We start from the raw sequence: 21199 nt of genomic DNA, 5'->3' as shown, positions 1-21199 counted from the left end.
AGGAAACTCATGGAGGCCACTTGTAAATTACTACACTTAAATTACTACAGCAGCAAGATTTTTTTACAGTGTAGAAGTTAATAAGTGCAATAAAACTCATATTGCATCAAATTTAGTAAGGAAAGGGGCCTAAGGGTTCAGAATAAGCCTTGTAAAACTTTGCAGTAATACCATCATTATCCAGAGACTTTTTAACTTTTAAATCGTTAACAGAATATAATATATATTTAAAGAGAATTAGGTACATCATAACAAATTTTATCATATTTTTCTAGAAATCAGGTCAGTTATCAAATCTAAAAAAAAGAGGACATTTTAGTTATGAAAGGATGAAAGGACTTGATGTACCAAAAACTAAATTTTAATGAGCAATTACTGTTAGCATAAAGTTTCCTGGTGGCATTAAAAAAGAATCTCCAAAACCAAGATTTTTTTTAATACAGTGAAAAATAAAAGTCAAATGCTTTATAAAAGTCTAAAACATGTCTAAAAAGTTCTTCTAAAGTCAAACTAAAATATTCATCAGAAAAATCCATGATGTCTAAAATAATCAAATATTATTAGAGATTATTGATTTTTTATTAATGATTTTTATGGAGCTGGACTGTGACTCATAAGTTAAATAAAAAAACTTGACCTAAAATCATGTAATAAATAGTTAAACTAGCATCAATTGTTAATATATAACATAATAAAAATATAATATATTTTTAAGAGAATTTTATTCGTTGCAACACATTTTATCATCTTTTTCTATTGAAGTCAGGTCAGTTATCTAATCTAAATTAGGACATTTTAGTCTGATCTGACATTACCACCTCTAAAATTAATAACAATAATTAGAAATAGTCTTAGAGTCAGCCACAATGTTGCCATCAACAACCAGTTTACCCATGCTATTATAACTGGCATTAGACTTCTCTGTAACCTAAGAAAAAGTTTGCTTAGTACTATTGTTCCCCCTGCTCCATCCACATCCTCACAGATCATAAATGCACCTTCAGTTTTTCAATTTGTAACTATCATCATGTTGTTCTTGTAATGTATTGGGTAAAGCGGTTTCATCACTTCCCATGGTTTCTGAGGGACTCTGGTTTACAACAATTATTTGCCACTTCTTGTTTGTCTCTTTCGATGACGTCACAGACCACCCGACGTCTCGCAATTCCACTTTAAAAACTGGCTGCTTGTCTCAGCATGTAGGATTTGGAATAAGAGGTCCTCAAAAGCAGCCGATGACTAAGATGGCGATCAAAACAATATTGTTTTTAGTGCTAATTGCACATGTATGCAGCGTCTCCTCAAGAGGTAAGCACTGTTCAACATTTTATTATGCATGTATAAAGTAGTAAGCATTTTACAGTGTCCTGTATATTTTAGTTAACCCCAACTAAACACAACTGAACCAGCTATAGTAAGTTCTATCTGTCTATACTTGAAACAGGAGGTATAGGTATACTTCAGACAGGAGTGTTGAAGGAAGTTTGAGCTAAACTATGTAGGACAGCGGTGTTGTACAGAGAAACGCACCGCTGCTGTAAAATGCACCCCCTCTAAAATGTGCATCTATTAACTGAAATTAATTTGAAAAAATATTTAATAACAGAGTTATGACACTAATGAAAGTGACTGAGGTGAGTTTCATGGATGGAATCCGTCCCTCACAGAATTAATAAATAAATAAATAGACTGACTTTAAAAACAATACGAATGAGATTAAGTGAATTGAATTGTTTAATGTGTGGTTTAGTTTAAAACAGCAACAATAATTGTCTGTGTTCCATGTAGCCTTAATGTGTTTAAAACCATCAAATTTTAGGCTACACTACAGTCAATATTATTATTTTACATTTATTTGTAAACCTAGTGCATTTTAAAATGTGTTTCACCTCTTGTCCTTGCCTTATTCATCAAAATAATAACAATTTTACGTTTTTTATTATTTATTTTTGTTATATAATTTTATTAAGCAGAAACTTGACTGACAGTAAGTCGAGACATGCAAACTGAATAGTATAATCTGCTGGTTTTGAACATATTGTAATAATGAAATGCAGTCATGTACACAACTAAAACATTATCCTTAACCCAACCCAAATCGCATTTCTCGGCACAACACCGGCCCTGGAGGACTGAGTTTGGACACCCCTGCTTTATAGCAACAGCAGCAGATGCTTCTCTCTCAGCTAATTTATTGGCCATTTCACTTTCTTTCTCTTCCTTAAGTACTCAGAATTTTTTCCTGTCTTTCCTTTCTCTCTTCAAAGCACCTCTTCCCTTTTTATAAATAGGATAGTCAATATAAATTTAAAATAAGATAAAACAATTTATTCATAAATAAGAGAAGTCAACTTTTAAATGATGTTTTGTCACATGGAGTTCATTTCTTAAAGTTTCTGGAGACAAAGAAAAGTTTGAAGCGATCTTCAATTGTCCCTTCTTTTGCTTAGATTGATAAATGCTTGTATGAAGGAATGGTTCCTTAAGGTAGAGTTTGCGCTTTAATAAATGCACTTAGATGCTAATTTGTGGTGAAAGTAGGACTCGGAGCCTGAGGCGACAAATAACCTATTTGTAAACCGGATTATCAAGATTTTGACTCGGTCTAAGACCCTGCAAGTATATATAGAGAGCGTATTATTGCCTGATAAGTGAAAATCAAAACATTGCGGAGTCCTAACTGTGTGACATATTATGCTTAGAGCAACATATTGCAATCATTTATTGGAGGAAAAATCTAGGGAAAACATTTAAATTAATTATTGGAAATAAAAGGAAAAATAACAAATTTACAAGTGTACCCAAGACTCCTCAACTGCCTAAAGATTTTAAATACAGAGTTTAAAAGTTTCAAAAGCTTTTCTATTGTTTCTATTTTGTACAACAGAGATATCATTCTCAGTTACTTTTTATTTTAATAAATGTGTTTGTTTACAAATGTGATATTGTTCTATGATGATGAAATGAATTATATAAGCTTCATTTTTCATGCGGACAACAAATTTTAAATATCTGAAAAATAGTTTCATGATGCAAATCAAAATTGCCAAATATCTTTTCTTTTGCAGACCCAGACACTTCGTTCCACAGATTTTTCACATAGAATTTCCTGAAAATGAGCAAGGTTTCCAACGTTTCCAAACAAAAATGGCAATTAACATCAAGATCACTTTGAAACTTTGAGATAATATTGACCAACAAAAAATGGATGGATTATTAAAAAATCAAACCCAAAATCATAGTATTTTTTAGCAAAAGTCTGTATTCTATACCCTGTACAGTAAGTGTAGCCACTGGCACTTCGAAACATTTAGTTGAATAAAAGTAACATCTGGTTGAATAAAAATAACTCAATTACAATTTGTCAGGGGTGTAAATAATTTTGGCTTGAGACACACATACACACAGACACACACACACACACACACACACACACACACTACCTGTTAAAGGTTTAGCGTCGGTTTTTTTTTAAAGAAAATTATTCAGTTCATCAAAGCGGCATTTATTAAATCTAAAAAATGTTAAATATAGAAATATGTCAAACATTTTTTAAAATGTTAAATAACTGCTTTCTTACTGTATGTGGTTTCAAATAAATGATTACTCTAGATATTATTAGAATGTATACCTTTACCATTAGTAGTATTAATAGTAATACAATTAATAATAATAATAATTTAAATAAAGTAATTTCTGAAGAATCATGTTCATGAGTATTTGCTAGAGCACACACACTTTTCAGCAGTGACAAATACTGTATGTTTCTGATTGACTGATGTATTCACACACTCAACAGAAACGTGTGTGCGATTGGATATTATTTACCAAATGAGCCAATGAGAAACGTTAGGAAGGTTCGGGCTGATCATGTAGTGCTACAGTGTTTCATCATTGGACTAATGCTAGTGTTTATTTGGTAACTTTAGGGTTTAAAACAAATAGCTCTTCAAATAAATCGATTGAGAAACATCAGGAAATGTGGCGATGTAAAAAAATGTATATGACCAAATTAAAAGTGTTTTGCTTTGTCTTTGACAAAGGAAGATGTCTTCAGTGGATTTGTATGCATGGGAAAAAACAAAGTGTACTTTGGGCTTTACTGTCTTGGGGTTTTGTTAATGAGTGAGGAAAGGATGGAACGTAAAATTTACAGGTGGATTGGTGCAGCGGCAGCAGTAATGTGGTCCATTGTGGTAAAGAAGTAGCTGAAAGGCAAAGCTCTTAATTTACCGGTTAATCTACGCTCCTACTCTCACCTATGGTCATCTCACCGAAAGGACAAGATCTCAGATACACACGGCCAAAATGAGTTTCCTTTACAGAGTGGCAGGGCGCACCATTATAGATAGGGTGAGGAGCTCTGTCACCCGGGAGGAGCTCGGAGTAAAGCTGCTGCTCCTCCACATTGAGAGAAGTCAGCTGAGGTGGATCTGGCATCTGTTTTGGATGCCTCCTGGATGGCTACCTAGAGAGGTGTTCCAGGCATGTCTCACTAGGAAGAGACTTCGGTGAAGACCCAGGACACGCTGGAGGGACTATGTCTCTCGGCTGGCCTGGAAATGCCTCAGGATCCCCCCAGAGGAGCTTGAGGAAGTGTTTGGGAAGAGGATAAGTCTTGGGTTCTCTGCTAAGACTGCTGCCCCCGCGACGCGGCCCCAGAGAAGCGGACGAAAATGAGATGAGATAAGACTTTGGGCTTAACCTGGATAATTACCATTACAAACAGCGTGTGTTTGGCACAAGTTACATCTCAAGGGACAATAGAATTTATATAGGTAGCTTGCGTTTTTCTTCACTGCTTATTCTGTGTGGAGTTTACATGTTCTCCCTGTGTTGGTGTGGGTTTCCTTCGGGTGCTCCGGTTTCCCCCACAGTCCACAGACATGCGCTATAGGTGATTGGGTTAGCTAAATTGTCCTTAGTGTATGTGCGTAAATGAGAATGTATGGGTGTTTCCTAGGGATGGGTTGCAGCTGGAAGGGCATCTGCTGCGTAAAACATATGCTTGATAAGTTGGCGGTTCATTCCGCTGTGGAGACCCCAGATTATTAAAGGGACTAAGCCGAAAATGAATGAATGAATTAAGGCTAAATTTGAGTATTCAGTAGACATAAAATAGATATCTAAGAATAGCCCAAAACTAGACTACACTGTTAGACCTTACCAGGCTTTTTTACAGTAGAACACTGGCAACACTGTTGCCAGCTACTCACTGTAAAAGTTTGGTTACAGTAAGTAACTGGCAACAGTGTTGCCAGTTAATTACTGAAACTGAACCATTACAGTGAGTGGCTGGCAACAGTGTTGCCAGTTGTTTACTGTAACCGAACCATTGCAGTGAGTAGCTGGCAACAGTGTTGCCAGTTAATTACTGTAATAGAGCAGTAGTGGTAACTAACTGGAAACTGTGTACAGTTAATTACTGTACTGTAGTGTTACAACTCACAGCATTATACTGCATACACAATAGTACAGATGTTACTACTTCAATGTGTTCCTTATGCCGCCATTCATACCGCGGCGACGGCGGTACTTGATGCGCCAGCAGCGTTTGACCGCTGGGTGGCAGTTTAACCACAGATATTCAGCTTTGCCTTTTCACAACACTAAACAGACTTTTCTGTGCGTACCTTATGTGATCAGATGTGTTCAATTAAAATATAATTTTGATTTAGTTTTCTTAGTAATAAACATGATCTTACCAGGGCTTAAAGTATTCCGGCACCATGCCGGATCTCCGGCGTGCGGCCGTGAGAGAAAAAAAAAATAGAGCTTGCACATCCGCTTTAGTTGGGGATGCTCAAAATAACTGATTAAGCAATAACCGAAAGGGTGCGTTTGTAACCGATGAATGGTATCAGTTAAACAATTAAAATATGCTTTATACATTTTTAAAGTTTGGCTGCATACGGGGCATCTGTTTAATGGTTTACTGACTGCCGCCAGTGTTTTACGCTCTGCTTATGCTTGCTCAGCGCGCTTTAAGTTTTGCCGTTGCGCGCTGTGTGCTCGAGTGGAAAAAGCGTGTTACCTCTGTTTCATTGTTCAGTCAAATGAAAGCACTGCAGGGTTTCTGTTGAGGAGACAGCGGGGTTAGGGTATCAATTTGAGTACGGTAAACTTTTAAAGATTGAGGAGAGACTTGTGGTCGCCGTTTCAGGTTATCCAGAGCTGTATTTATAGATCTTGAATATTACAATATTATTAAAATTACAATTATAACATCGACAGCAACTCGACTCGCGCACACCAGCTGATTCAGTCGTTTTCTAGTGACATACAAAAGAGGCTTCTTTTTTTTCTTGTCAACCATAAAAGGCAGCGCGGTACGTCGCGCGTTTTTGCAACGTAAAGGCGTGCGCTTTGTGATCGGCCCCTAAATGTACAACAAATATTTGTTAACTCTTGGGATGGTAACACATGCAAACACACGTTTCTACAGACACATTTTGCCAAAGAAGCAAAATGAAAGAAGGATATTTCTAGTCACAGTTTCACACAGTGTTGACAATAACCAGCGCTGATGCAGATCACCTCTGTGCTGTCTGGAGCCGCTTCATAAACTTAAAAAAGCAGGCTGTTGATGATTTAGGGTGGGCTACAACCAACAAACCCTTTTTTTATTTAATTTTTAATTTTTTGAAAATTACAGTTATCAATAGTTCTTATATAATATCAGCTTTTAAAATAACCTACAATCTACGAATCAAACAAATCCAAAGATTTTCTTGATTTTTGTATAATAATAACTCCGCACCAAACTGAGGCTTTCATTTTATAGCTTAAAACATGTATGCAAATGTATGCAATGTCATATGTAAGGGCAGTGACGGTCATCTTGACGACAATCACTCTAGAACACATATTTTCTGTTTTGTTGCCAAATAGCCTATACATTTATGAACATAACGTTAACTTAGATGTGATACAGCAAGTTCAAGTTCAGCCATGAACCTTGCTGGAAAACTTATATTACATCGCCAATCTGGAAACATTTTGGATTCGTGGCGAACGAGTAAGGCGAATCAATAATTAGGATGAAGCTATTTATAGGGCTTGGCACACAGTCTCAGTGCTGCTGGAAACATTGTAATCTCAAATAAGTCTCCGCTTAAACCGAACAAAGTCAACATGTTAGTTTTTCTGGCAAATAATTTAAAATATGAATAGAAAAAAAGGCGGAGAGACGCAGTTTTTTTTCCAACATCTGACTTATGTTGTTACAAGCCTATAGGCTAATATTTTTGTTCTTCGTTACTATTTATATTATTATTGATTAGTATTTGAGAAGTTTCTAAAATGTAACGTTTACTGTTTCAAGCAGTTAAAGTTATTTAATATTTAACTAGCCTAGGCTGTTGTGTTGTTTTATCAACGAAAGTTAAAAAACAAGCATGTTCGTTTGTACGAATATTTAGCATAATACTTTGGTCTTTTTTTATTTCTTAATTTTTACATGAAATGTAAATTAACTTAGGTAGGCTACTTGGGTACAGGGGCGTAATTTGTTGGTAGTATACCAAGGAATGTTTAGACAGTGAATATTGTTATCATTATTTAAAAAAAAATTATAAATAAATAAATTAAATAACAAAAAAAAATAAAACACCTTACGGAAAGGATGCAATGAAGGAAAAGCATGCTCTTAATCATTCTTCATAATCTGATTCGTACCCTATACATGCAATAAACTTATATTGCGCCAACAAGAACAAGCTCTAAAAGGTAAAGTCTAAAGCAAGAGGAGTTATTGATATGATATTAATATTAGTTGTTAATATTAATGATCGTAAGCACGACCTGCGTTGTATAATAAACGGCGTCATTGTGTCCTGTCTGCGATTTTTTTTTTCTCGTTGAAGAACAGAAAATTCATGTTATCACCATCTTCCCAGCCAGGTTTTCATCCACAGTTTCCGCTTTTGTTTCTTCTCAAACAATAAAGTTTCGCTATAGCAGGCCCGGCGGCAGGATATCATAACTGAGGGCAAGGGCGCAATCCCATTGCACTTGACTGAATTTGGTCCTTTCTTGTTCCTTTTATTTAGGCTATTTATTCATTCATTACTTTGCATTACCGATATAGTCCTACTTTTTATAGTAATAATAATATGCAGATTTGCTATTACCGATTTTATTAATGAAGGCAACGATACCGTTTACATTAATGCAGAAAGATAATGTTTAAGCACCAAACAAGTGGTTTAAATAATGTTAGTCTCCTTATTTCTTTCCGTTTTATTTTAAATATTATAAATGTGTAAAGTTTTAGGTAAAGACGTCAAAATATGCCCACACATGCAAGCTAAACTAGATCATATCTGAGTCATCACGCTTTATTACTCAACCAAAATCAGCGAGGAAAAAATAAATGTTTTAAATTAAATTATATTTAAATGTTACATTAAATAAAAAAATAAATTTAAATGTTAAATGCCATTTAAAAATAGTTACTAAAATTAATGTGTTACTTAGTTACATTTTTAGGCATTAGTGTAGCCAAACAGAAAGCCATGTCTACCTATATTATTCAGCGTGCAGCGCAAGAGGTGGATCCGCGGTAAATCCACACGCACTAAATAGCCTACCTTTTTCTTTTACAACACTGTAAACATAACTTCGCAGGTCGATCATCTTTAAACGCAAAAGACATTTTTAAGTGTCCTAAATTGACTGCTGCTGTAGAAGGGGATGTTTTTTTTTACATAACTGTAAACGTGTGCTTTAGCTATGCCAAAATGAAAGCAAATATTTTGTTCTGCGTTTTGTCAATTGTATAGCTTAATAATAATAATTAAAATAATAATAATAATAATAATAATAATAATAATAATGGATATAATAAATTATAATATTATTTATAGTATAGACATTTTTACTAGGCTACTTTAATATTAATTCCTAACTCAAAAACTAATGTGAAAATGAATGGCAGCTGTGCTAAAATTAATGTAATGGGAAATTTCTTTTGCGTTTTTCCCCTTTATAGCTCAATAGTTTTATTCAAAGAATTAGTTAAGCAAAACATGAAATAAATTAAACTGCGTGTCTTTGTGATATCCACTAGTCCAGTTTTCTCCAGTGTGAGTTTAGAGTGCGCCTCCACCGCATGGGCATTTATGCCTGCACCAGATCAAAGCAGGTGTGAAGTCCAGCACAGAGCGCGTTGTGCGTTCAACTAACAATACCCGCTCCACTGTCTCCAACACACAAATACTCGAACTCTTTATTTGTGGACTTACTTTTGATAATAGGCTACTATCATTACCTTTATCATGATTCTATTTTTATTTTTATTATTCAATTTTTTTATTTTATTTTCTTTATTATATATTATATCCATAATTGTTTGCACTACTGCCCTTTTTGCACTATCTTTGTACGCAGTGACGCTGCACTGCTTTGGCAATACGAATGTACAGTTATTTGTCATGCCAATAAAGCACCTCAAATGTGAAAATATAGCCTAGGCAACAAATAACAAATCGGAGTCTAATAACAACAAATGCCATTTTCATTTTCATACACGTGTGGGTTTTGACAATATGTGTTTAATTAAGCTATAAAGATTAGCCTATCAGATGAAATGCATAGTGAAATATGAAATAAATGTCAATTTTGCTGAATAATTAATTAATCTATATCTTTAATATTTTTAAAATCACCTCGCTTTGGCCCAGAGAAAGAGGCGCGCGGCACCAGCGGACCTGTGCTTTCCCAAACAAAGCCATACAGTAACTTGCGGCTGAATATGCAGTTTGGGGGGGGGGGGGGGGGGATATAGTAATGAGTGTTTCCCAAAACCCCTATAGTTTCTCTGTCGCAGATCCATCAATTGAATCACGTCACTATTAACCCTGCTTTTATTTATTAAATGCTTCCCAACGCCGCATTTCTGTTGCGCGAAAAAAAGCTGCTGAAAATAAATAAAGTTATGCCAATGCCATTTTAATAGTTTCATGATAGTAGTAGCTGGTGTGCTTCATCTGCGTGATTCTGATTTGACATTCTTCCGCTAAACTTGCGCTGTCTTGGTGTAAATGGGCTATGAACTGTTGCTATTGAGGCTAAGGCAAGGTGTAAATAGGCTATAGTTCTCTCTGCAACTTTCAGGTTTGAGGTGGGGGAAGTGGCAGAGGCAATTCAAATGAACCATCTCTAAAAATAAAAAATGCCACGTACGCGGCATCTGTGTAAAGATCATTACCTTATTTTATTATTATTATTATGATTTATTCATTCCTTTATTCATTTTCTTTTCGGCTTAGTCCCTTTATAAGTCTGTAATTGCCACAGCGAAATGAACCGTCAACTTATCCAGCATATGTTTTACGCAGAGGATGCCAGGAGGGCCAGCTGGGGCTTCGGGGGGCGAAGTGAAAGGAGAGGCGGACTTTGCCCCGAGTCTGGGAAAGATGGCTTGCCGTCATTACACTAGTTTTCCGAAGGCACACGAGTTACATGCGCCAAACACATGAACAAATAAATTAATAAATAAGGGAAAGAAAACATCTAGCCTCATGGGTTGAGAGGTCTTTTTGATTATAATCGCCGTTATGTTTCCGTTTTAAATGTAAGGCTGTTGCATAAAATAATACAATTTTAATTTATAAGTGACTTTGCTGCGTCCCCCTGGATGTTTCAATAACGCATAATAATCACCATATTTAAGACACAGCAGACTAAAGGTTTTCGAGAGTTTTTGTCAAGTTTAAACGGTGTGTTTGTGCGTGTTTATATGCCTGCATATGTGTGTGTGAGAGATTGAGCAAATGAGCGCTCCCTTCACAGCTCTGGCAAGCTGCGAGCAGCTTCTTTCTTTTTGTTATTTATTTTGCAGATAATACACAATATGAATACAACAGAAAGACATAAAACTTAACGTCTACCCTTTTGTAGACTCAAAACAAGTGTCATATCTTTATAAAATAGCCTAAGCCATATTGAAATATAATTTAAAGAATTACAAATATCGGATATAATAAAATCGCATTAAATAAATAAACCAATATAAAACAAGCAAAAGCAACAAGGTAGGCCTTTATAGCCTACATAAATAAAACCTTTAAAGCCATATTAAACAAAGCCATTTTACAAAGGCTTTGTTAAAAAAAGATTTTATATATTCTCTAAAAACAGTAAACACCAGAGAAGGTTTAAAATATTATTTATTTATTAATTTGGATACGATGATAATAATCAAATCATGCAAACAGAGCATTTTTGGGGTGAGTGAACGCATGAACTGCGACCTTTTTTCTGTTAACCAAATGTGCAGTGCCACTTTAAAAACGGATCAGGGGAAACTACAAAAATAAGTGTGTTCTGTGTCCCCAAACAAGCATTGATGTTTTTATATGACGCGCTAAAATTGAAAAATGAAATTTACATGAAGAGCTTTATTAGTGAAAAGCTGCTGAGTGCAACGAAATATATGCTGTTTTATTACTCGCTTTGTGCTTAAATAGTCTACTTAACACTTTCCTTACAGATACAATATGCAACATCTAATTCCGGGGACGTTCTGGGGGCAGGGTTTGCGTGACATGCTGCAAGCTACTAGCCCGAAAGTGAAAACGCGACATGATTTCAGCCTCACTGATGCCCATTAACACCTAACAGACAAGCTTTTGGTTATAAATAGGGGGAAGGGGTCTCCACTCTTAAGTGTTTTTCATAAACATGAATACACAAAATCCAAAAATAGGACGGATGGCTTAACAAAACCTATGCGTTTAAAAACGAAACCGCATTAAATATGGGGCCTTATGAAAATGAATGTTTCTATGCACAACAACTTTTGAACTGAACTAAATGTGTTATTTAAAATATCTATATTACTCTCCAAGCATTCGCCAAAACGAATATATTTTTACGTAAAAACACAGAACATAGCTGAATAGAGTGTTGCCTGCTTTAGACGATAGGTTATTAATTATATTATAAATGGTTATGTTCTGGTCAATGAAATAATACCTTTAATAAATAAAATGGTGGGCCAGTGATTCCCTCGCTGTCATCAGTGCATGGGTTAATGAGCTTAGGAGAATTCTGCTTTGCATTTTTCTATGCATTACTAACATCACTAAACCAGACATTTGTTTTATAAGTTAACTAAATATTCGCAGAGATTCAGCAGTTTTTTTTCTGACGCGTTTGCCATTCATGCCAGTCAGTGGGAAAAAAAAGTAACTGTGGCCCTGTTTGCAGGTATTAAGATTCGTTTTCATCAATCTGATGCAACTTTTATTATTTACAGGACGTAAAAATGCAATTAAAAGTTTCAAATCAATTAAACTCAATTTATAAAAAGACTAGCCTATTTTATGCATTAAATAATGAAATATAACTAATTTCCTTTATTTCTGATCAGACCATGCATTTTAGACTATTTTACAATTGTAATATGTGCATATGCTTTTTTTTTTTAAATAACATTCGTCTAACAAATATTTTAGCACATCGAAAGTAATTAAATGACCTGTTTTTTGATTAAAAACCTTTATGCAAAAGGATCAGAAATTGATCGCGCACGTGCAGGAAAATGCAGTTATGTGACACATGACATGCATGGCTCCTATGCCGCGTTTTTAGGATAAATTGGCATATAGGTGCTGCTTTGAATAGAATAAAACTATTTAAAAACACATTAAAAACTTCACAAAGCGTATCTTATGGAAAAACACCAATTGCCGGGGTCTGCTTTCGGTTTTAAAAGAATCAAGCAGCTTTAAAAAAATATAATTTGCTGAAGAGAAATGACAGAAAAAAAAGATTAAACATATCGGGACTGTTAAAAGAACATTTCTCTTCAATATATTCTTTCGACTCCGAAACATCAGCTAAGATTATGAATTACGGAGTGTCTCTAGTGCCTGCTTCAGCAGTGCGTCGGGCTGGTTATGAATGAGGAGGCGGAGAGAATGCGCTGTTTAGTTTCGGCTTGATATATTTAAATAAAAACTAACACCGAACTGCTTTTAACGCTCAAAAAGTTAAACTAAAATGCACAACTCTTGTTGGTTGCACCCGCGGGATGCACAATAAACCTAACGCGCCATTATTTTAATTTTATATTCGTGAAGAATGAGCCATGAGATTGAGATTTTTGAAGGTGCTCCAGCGGCGAAGTTCCTGGCAGAGTAGCGAGTGAAAAAATGTGCATGCAGAAATTGGACAAGAGGAATAACATTTTAAATTATATAACAAGCATCGTATTCTTTCTAATCCCCGCCCAGTTTTAATACAAGTTGTGTTCTTTAATATTTGTGGCTGGGAAGTTTATTAATATATATATATATATATATAGAGAGAGAGAGAGAGAGAGAGAGAGAGAGAGCCATTACAAGTAAAACAACAACAACAAAAAACAACAATTTTACTTTAAAGAAAAACAGATGTTTTGAGAAAAAAAAACTGAACAAAACTGAAACTAAATTATTAAAACTAAACTTGCGGGACTTTATTTATGTCCTGTGGCAAAATTATTTTTATTATACTTTAAGTTATCTGCTTGAAGTAGGCTAGGTCACATTTATCAATGGTAAGTTTTAGTCTAAGTTTACATCAATAACAATGTGCATTGTCCTTTACCATACAAAAAAGGAAGAAAAAAAAACATTATTATACACCATAGTAGCCGCAAATCTTTTTAAATGCATTAAAAAGCAGGCACACATCTTAGCCTTACCTTGAGTTTGTTCACATTCTGCCTGTATTAACATACATGCTGTATTTTATTATAGTTCATTTTGATGAATTAGGTCTAACTGACAGCTTTTTCTTCTTTTTTCGCGGTTATGCGGCATTATATTTCACACGCATATGCAAGGTGACTGAAATTGAAATTAAAATACCAAACATACTGAGCCATTAATTAAAAAACAAAACAACAGTTATATATTCTTTAAAGGAGAAAATTGACGTTTTGAAAAAAAAAAAACTGAACTGAAACTAAATTATTAAAAATAAACCTGTGAGACTTATGTTATGTCCTGCGGCAAAATTAGTTTTATTATACTTTCAGTGATCTCCTTAAGGTAGGTCAATTTATTTATTTATTTATTTGCTTTTGATGAAGCAGCATTCAACTTAAGCTCTTTAGACCATGCCCCTGACCGTTTCTCAGTGTTTCGCCGCAATATCTTTAAATAAATTATTTATTTAGGCCTATTTTCATTATTAATTAGTTTTCATTATTCGTTTATTATTATGTGCAATTGTTGAGACATAAAATAAGATAGTCAAATATAATCAACAACGAAAATTAAAACAAAAACAGAAATAAAAACATAAATGAAAATGTCTTGTCTTAGTCCTATCAAAATAGCAAACACTGAACATCTCTCTATATTTAGGCTAAAAGACTGCTTTATTTATTTATTTAAGACTACTCATTTGTACTGAATGTTTGTGCTTTCATGTTAGTTGTCTTTTATTTCTTCAATTCTATTTTCCAAAACTAGTCCTCTTTGCACTTAAAAAGTTTACAATAAAGTGTGTTAACAAATTTTAAATGATTAATGAAGGAATTATAATGCTTTGACTTATTGTTTAATCTCATTTACAAGCACAGAAGCATATTTAAAGCTGCTGTAAAGGCTATTTCTGTCCGTTCGCATCCCGTCCCTTTGCGCCCCCTGGCGGCTCATTCACAAGCTGCGGTCATATACTAAAAACAGAGCGGCAGTTATTTCAAACGGCGGCGGTATAAGGCGCGGCGGTAATAGTCACTTTGAACTCTCACCTACTGTATGTCAAGGTGTTACTAATATTAATTAGTATTCTTACCTGTTATTAATTCTTTAAATTAATTAAGTTGTAAATTCTGACAAATTTATTTTATTGTTTTGGCAGCAAACAAATATAAAACAGAAAATGTATAACAAAATTAAGAAATCAGCAGATATAAATATCATCTTGCATATTACTGAGAGCCCCAGGTCTGCACAGCAAGGCTGCAGTCAAACTAACGTTTAAGCATGCAAAATTCTGTCATATGGCTCTACGAAAAGGAGTGGGATTAAACAAAATATTTAGAGATTGAAAAAGCAAGCAACTGGTCCATAATTTTTGTTCAGAGAGGTCATGGTTTGATCTTTGATTAGTCTCAAGCAATCCCATGATGTGATTTCGCATTTCAGAGTTCTCCAAGCTTGAACTCTTCAATGCTGCAAACTGTAAAATTTTTCGCACGAGTTTGCATTCCAGGTCTGCAGCATTCACATGCGTATGAATGGAAGTCTATAGGGAGAAAAGTGCAGTGTGACCGGGACTTTAAGCTGTAACTCTAATTAAACACACCTGATAAAACTAATTAAGGCTTGTTAGAAATCTACAGGTAATGTTGAAACAGGGTGGGAACTAAACTCTGCTGCCCTGCAGTTCTCCAGTAACTTGAAGTTTGACCCCCATGGTATATAGCAGGGGTGCTCAATCCTGTTCCTGGAGATCTACGTTCCTGCAGATTTCAGTTGCTACCCATATCAAACACACCTGCCTGTAATTATAACGTGGTGTTCAGGTCCTAATTAATTGGTTTAGGTGTGTTTGATATGGATAGCAACTAAAATCTGCAGGAAGGTAGATCTCCAGGAACAGGATTAAGCACCCCTGGTATATAGCATACTTTTAAAGCAACTGCTAACATTTATCACAATCACATATCCAATAAACACACACACACACACACACACACACACACACACACACACACACACACACACACACACACACACACACACAAAGTGCTGCAGTGAAATGTGTTACTCTCTCCTCAATGCTGACCATGCAAAAAAAAAAAAAAAAAAAAAAAACTGAACAGCAAAAAACACAAAATAATTATTTTAAATTTTAAAGTTTTAAATAATTAAAAGCTCTGTCAAATCTCAAAAAGTTTAAAATAATTATAGAAAACAAAAATAAAGTTGGCAACACCGAAAAACCAAAGGATCCAATCTTTTATTGTTATAATTATCTCATGACAACAAACTTTTTTATTGTTTCTAATATAAATTCATAGATGGAAACACAGCTCTGAAAAATACTTAGTAACAAACTCACAACCTGGGACCGGACAGGGGAGCTTTTGTGTGTGGATGGTTATGTGTATCATGTTTTGTGATTCCCTGTGATGATGTGCACATGTTACCTTACTGAGATGATGGAATTTAATTTTGGCTTAGTTGCCAGAAAGATACATACAACTGTTAGCATCTGTACATTATGACAGTATGCAATATCCAATAAATACATATACTTAAACAAAAGTAATGTAAGAAGTTATATGAGGTGAGGCTAACTAGCTAACAATGTAGCTTTCAAGTACACAGTTCAAGATAACAACAATGTAGCTTTCAAGTACACAGTTCAAGATAACAACAATATAACTTAAAACACAGCCTTATTTTATAAACCCTCAAAAACATTTGAACACATTTTACTTACTCATTTTAGATTCTTATTTAAAGCCTAAAACATATCAGACTCAACATCTGAATTGATAGACAGAGAATAGAGCACACTCAGCAGTAAACAAATCAAACACCTGGCTCTCTTAAAGGGCCAGCATTTTCTGAAAACTCTTTCTAACACCTTTGTGTTTAGAATAAGACGGACAGCCTGTGGGAGTGTGTGGTGATGCCTAAATCATTGTTTTTTACAGTTATTTACTGCACAATCTACAGAGTAACAGTGCAGTTATACTAATTAAACACACCTGATCAAACTAAATCTAAAGGTAGTGTGTTGAAGCAGGGCTGGAACTAAAATCTAGGCTGTGGCCTTCCAGGAGTTTGACACCCCTAGTACATAGCATATTTTCGAAGCAACTGCCTACATTTATCACAGTTATGCACATATCGTTTAATAAAAACAATAAAAATATACTATAATATAAACTTCATCCATAGGAAAAAAAAAAATAAATAAATAATCCGATTCTTATGTCGTTCCAAATCTGTAGTAATAATAAAAAACACAACAAATATCATGATTTATACATTTATTTAGGAAAGCCTTTATACTGTTAATGGCACTTTTACTTGCCAGTTTTCCAGACAAATTCATTGAGTCCCTGCAAAAATGTATGTGCGTGTTGTTTAAGATATATATATATATATATATATATATATTTATTTTTTTTTTTTTTAAATAACACATTTTTACTAGTTATTTAGCAAAATACTAATATTCAGTTGAAAGTGCAATTTAAAATCTTAACTATAGGTCAAACTAGGCAATTAAATTAGATTAATTATAGAAAAAGTAAACAAAGTTATAAAAATTATTGTGACAATTTCTTTGCTCTGTGTGAATATTTTTGCCTTTAAATGCATTTCGTCCATATCTTACACTTACCTTTTAATAAGCTCTGTGGCATTGGTTGACTCTTGATACTCAATGTTAAAAACATAAAAGGAACCAAAGAAAACACGGAGATAAAATAAATATAAAATAGCAACATAAAGCATCAGAGTAGATAGGGCAGTAATGGTTGAACAGTAATTTACCATTTATTATCACAGTAAATATCTGTAATGGTACATAGAGTAAATTACTGTAATTTATTCTTTGCACTACAGAATTTCATACAAATCCTGCTCCTTTTACAGTAAAATACTGTTTCTTTTCATTACAGCTTAACACTGGCTATTTTACAGTTATTTACTTCATAATCTACAGTAAGGGTTAACAGTGTAGTCATCAAATACAAAAAAATAAATGACTACAAATGCAACAGTCTCATTCTGAAAACGTTGTCATATATACATTACTGGAGATCGCAAATTACGTAGCCAGAGCTACACTTAAAAACACTTACACTTTAAAATGAATGCTGCAGGGCGAGAGGACGGTTTTCCTTTTTGCGCTACTAGCTGACCACTTACCTCTGTGTGGACGACTTTTCCGCTGTTATCAGTTTGCCCAGTGGCTCGCCGCGTATATCGGCGGACTCATGGAGCGCAGTTGACTGCAATGACGAGATTTGAGTCTGGTGAAGAATGATTCTACAATCAGGTAAATCTGGTGGATTTATGCAAGAACAGTGTGGATGAATAGCATTCGCAAGAGAAATTTGAGAAATTTGCCGCTCTTCAGAGATGTATGTAGGGGTACGTTTTCAGAATGAGTCTGGGTTGCTCACGAATTAGACACTAGACCAGGGATAAGCAAACTTGATCCTCGAGGGCCGGTGTCCCTGCAGAGTTTTGTTCCAACACTAGTCAAACACACCTGAACATGCTAATCAGTGTCTTTAAGATCACAAGAAATCTATAAGCAGGTGTGTTTGATTAGGGTTGGAGCTAAACTGTGCAGGACACCGGCCCTCCAGGACCGAGTTTACCCACCCCTGCACTAGACTGACAATATGTAACTTAACACTTGGTCACTTTTTTTGTGTTACGTCAGGGTACTATGAGACAGTGGACGAGTTCAATGGTGACTATTCTGGAGACTTTGAAGATTATTCCATTAACAGTTCCAGTTTTCCCGATGAACTTCCTGGAGGTAAAAAAAAATCCTCACATAAAGGAGCAGTTTTCACATGATGTAGGATCTTCACCACAGTATAATAATAATCCAATAGGTTGTATCCACACAGACTTTCAATTTTCAGTCAGCCAGCCCACGCTCCTCTGATGAACGTCTTTTAATTACAAAATCACCACTTTTAAAACCTGATTTCTTTAAATATCAATGATCTTCACCTGATTTATATAAAGTATGTCTCAGACTGAACAAGAAGCACTGCATTAAACTCAATTTTTCCCCAGCATGTCTTTAAAATATGAAACCCAGATATTTTTTTATGGAGTTTCTGAGCTAGTCTGCGGCTAATGACGGCTCTAGCGTTTATATGAACTTTCAACTCAGTTTTATGGTTCAACAACTAAATGAATGCTTAAAGGTGATGTAAAATGATAATTTTCATAACTTAATCAAATATTTGCATACTGACCTCTGGGAAAACTCCTGATCATAGATATATGCATATACAGTTGAAGTCAGTTATTAGTCCCTCTTTAATTTTTTTTCTTTTTTAATTAATTCCCAAATGGTGTTGAACGGAGCAATGAAATTGTCAGAGTATATCTGTTTAGGCTTTTTTTCTTCAGGAGAAAGTCTTATTTGTTTTATTTTGGCTAGAATAAAAGCAGTTTTGATTTTTTTATGAACCATTTTAAGGTCAATATTATTAGCCCCTTTAAACAATTTTTTTCCAGACAGTCTAAAGAACAAACCACCGTATACAATAACTTGCCTAATTACCCTAACCCTCCTAGTTAACCTAATTAAGCCTTTAAATGTCACTTTAAGCTGTATAGAAGTGCCTTGAAAAATATCTAGTCAAATATTATTTACTGTCATCATGGCAAAGATAAAATAAATCAGTTATTAGAGATGAGTTAGTAAAACTATTATTATTAGATATGTTTTGAAAAAAAGTCTTTTCTCCATTAAACAGAAATTGGGGGGGGGGGGGGGGAAGTAAACAGCGGGGCTAATAATTCTGACTTCAACTGTATGTGTGTATATCACTGACTACAGATGGCCAGTATTTCACTGCACCTTGGTCCTACATTCATTTCAAAGGAGCGCTACCCTGTACTAAAATGGCAGCTCTATTGACGCATTCTTTCCAATAGACAACAATAGCGTAGGCAACATCTAAACCTTTGTTGAAATCTTTTGCTAACCTCAGTACTTAAATTTGTCTGGTGATGCTATGACAATATTTACAACTGATTTATTGTGTTTAATTACAGATGATATAATTGCAGGAATCGATGATTTCATTACAGAAATTATTGAAGTGCAGTCGTGTAACAGCTCTGATCTAGACGGAGTGAAATGCAACATTACACGGATTTCATACAACATCTCAGATCAGGCTGTTGAGTTCCTGAAAGGCCCGCTGGTCACTCGCTTCATGCCGTCCTTCTTCATCATCATCATCCTCCTCAGTTTGCCTCTGAACGCTTTGGCTTTGGTGACGTTCACCTGCAGGATCAGAGAAAAGAAACCAGCTGTGATCTACATGTCTCACCTGGCGTGTGTGGATCTGCTCTTCGCCCTGCTGCTGCCTCTGAAGATCCACTACCAGCTGAACGCTTCTGATTGGCTGTTTGGTGAGGCGGCGTGTCGTGTGCTCACTGCAGCTTATTACTGCTACATGTACTGCTCCATACTGCTGATGATGTGCATGAGTGTGGACAGACTGCTGGCCGTGGTGTTTCCAGTCGCCTCTTTAACCTGGAGAAATGCGAGGAAAGCCTCGTTCATATGCGCATTAGTCTGGCTGCTGGCGCTCGCTGGTACTGTGCCACTACTCTGCATAACTCAGACATTCAGGATTAAGGATGTGGGCGTCACTTGCCATAATGTGCTGTATAACACACAGCTGTATGCATATCTGTTATCCTCCCTCTCCTGCCTGTATTTCTTCTTGCCGCTGGTTGTTGTTTTAGTGAGCTACTCCAGAATCATATATGTGCTCAATGCAAAGTCTGATCATTTAGCAGCTTCATCTTCATCCAACAAAAGGAGAGCTGTGATCATGACTGTTTTTGTGCTGATTGAGTTTGTGGTGTGTTTTGCTCCAACTAATGTCATCTTGTTGCATCACTGTGTTCGATTAGCTACTGAAGGCAGCGCTGAGGGGGGAAAATACTACATGTTGGCTGTGTGTTTGGGCAGCGCAAGTGTTTTTCTGGATCCTCTGCTGTACTATTATGGCTCGTCTCAGTTTAGACAGAAAATTGGTTCTCTGTTTTGCTGGGGGAAGACAAAAAGTGGAAGCACAAATAGTAAAACAAAATCCTCACGTTAGCTGTGAGTACGCTCAGGCTTAAGTTGCGATGTGAACATATAGTATATTCAGCTGCCCTTTACTGATTTCTAATTTGTTTGCATGCTTGTCACACTGTAATATTTCTGATCATCAAACAATTTTAAAAATTAATCAAAGAAAACACAAGTAAACACATCATGCAGTTTTGAAATAAAGGTTTTTATTCATTCATTTTTATTTGCTTTTCCGGGGCCAGGTTGTGGGGGCAGCAGTCTTAGCAGAGAACCCCAGACTTCCCTCCCGTGAGATACTTTCCCCAGCTCCTCCGGGAGGGTCCTGAGGCATTCTCAGGCCAGCCGAGAGACATAGTCCCTCCAGCATGTCCTGGGTCTTCCTTGAGGC

The 21199-nt window shown here is 35.4% G+C and overlaps 1 protein-coding gene across 2 annotated transcripts; it reads left to right on the top strand.

Moving 5' to 3' along the window:
• Positions 1-895: 895 nt before the first annotated feature.
• si:dkey-163m14.6 lies at positions 896-21027 on the top strand. 2 transcript variants are annotated; one of them, XM_021469003.3, is made up of 3 exons: positions 896-1308; positions 18415-18513; positions 19773-21027. In XM_021469003.3, the coding sequence occupies exons 1-3, from the start codon at positions 1074-1076 to the stop codon at positions 20834-20836; spliced, it is 1398 nt and encodes a 465-aa protein (XP_021324678.1). In that variant the 5' UTR covers positions 896-1073; the 3' UTR covers positions 20837-21027. The 2 variants fall into 2 exon arrangements, with proteins under 2 accessions (XP_021324678.1, XP_073791881.1); XM_073935780.1 differs by lacking the exon at positions 896-1308 and adding an exon at positions 15540-15618.
• Positions 21028-21199: the final 172 nt, after the last annotated feature.

Source organism: Danio rerio, chromosome 21, assembly GCF_049306965.1.
Source record: "Danio rerio strain Tuebingen ecotype United States chromosome 21, GRCz12tu, whole genome shotgun sequence".
Taxonomy (NCBI): domain Eukaryota; kingdom Metazoa; phylum Chordata; class Actinopteri; order Cypriniformes; family Danionidae; genus Danio; species Danio rerio.
Note: the sequence above shows the minus strand (reverse complement) of the source record. Positions and strands in the feature narration are given on the sequence as shown.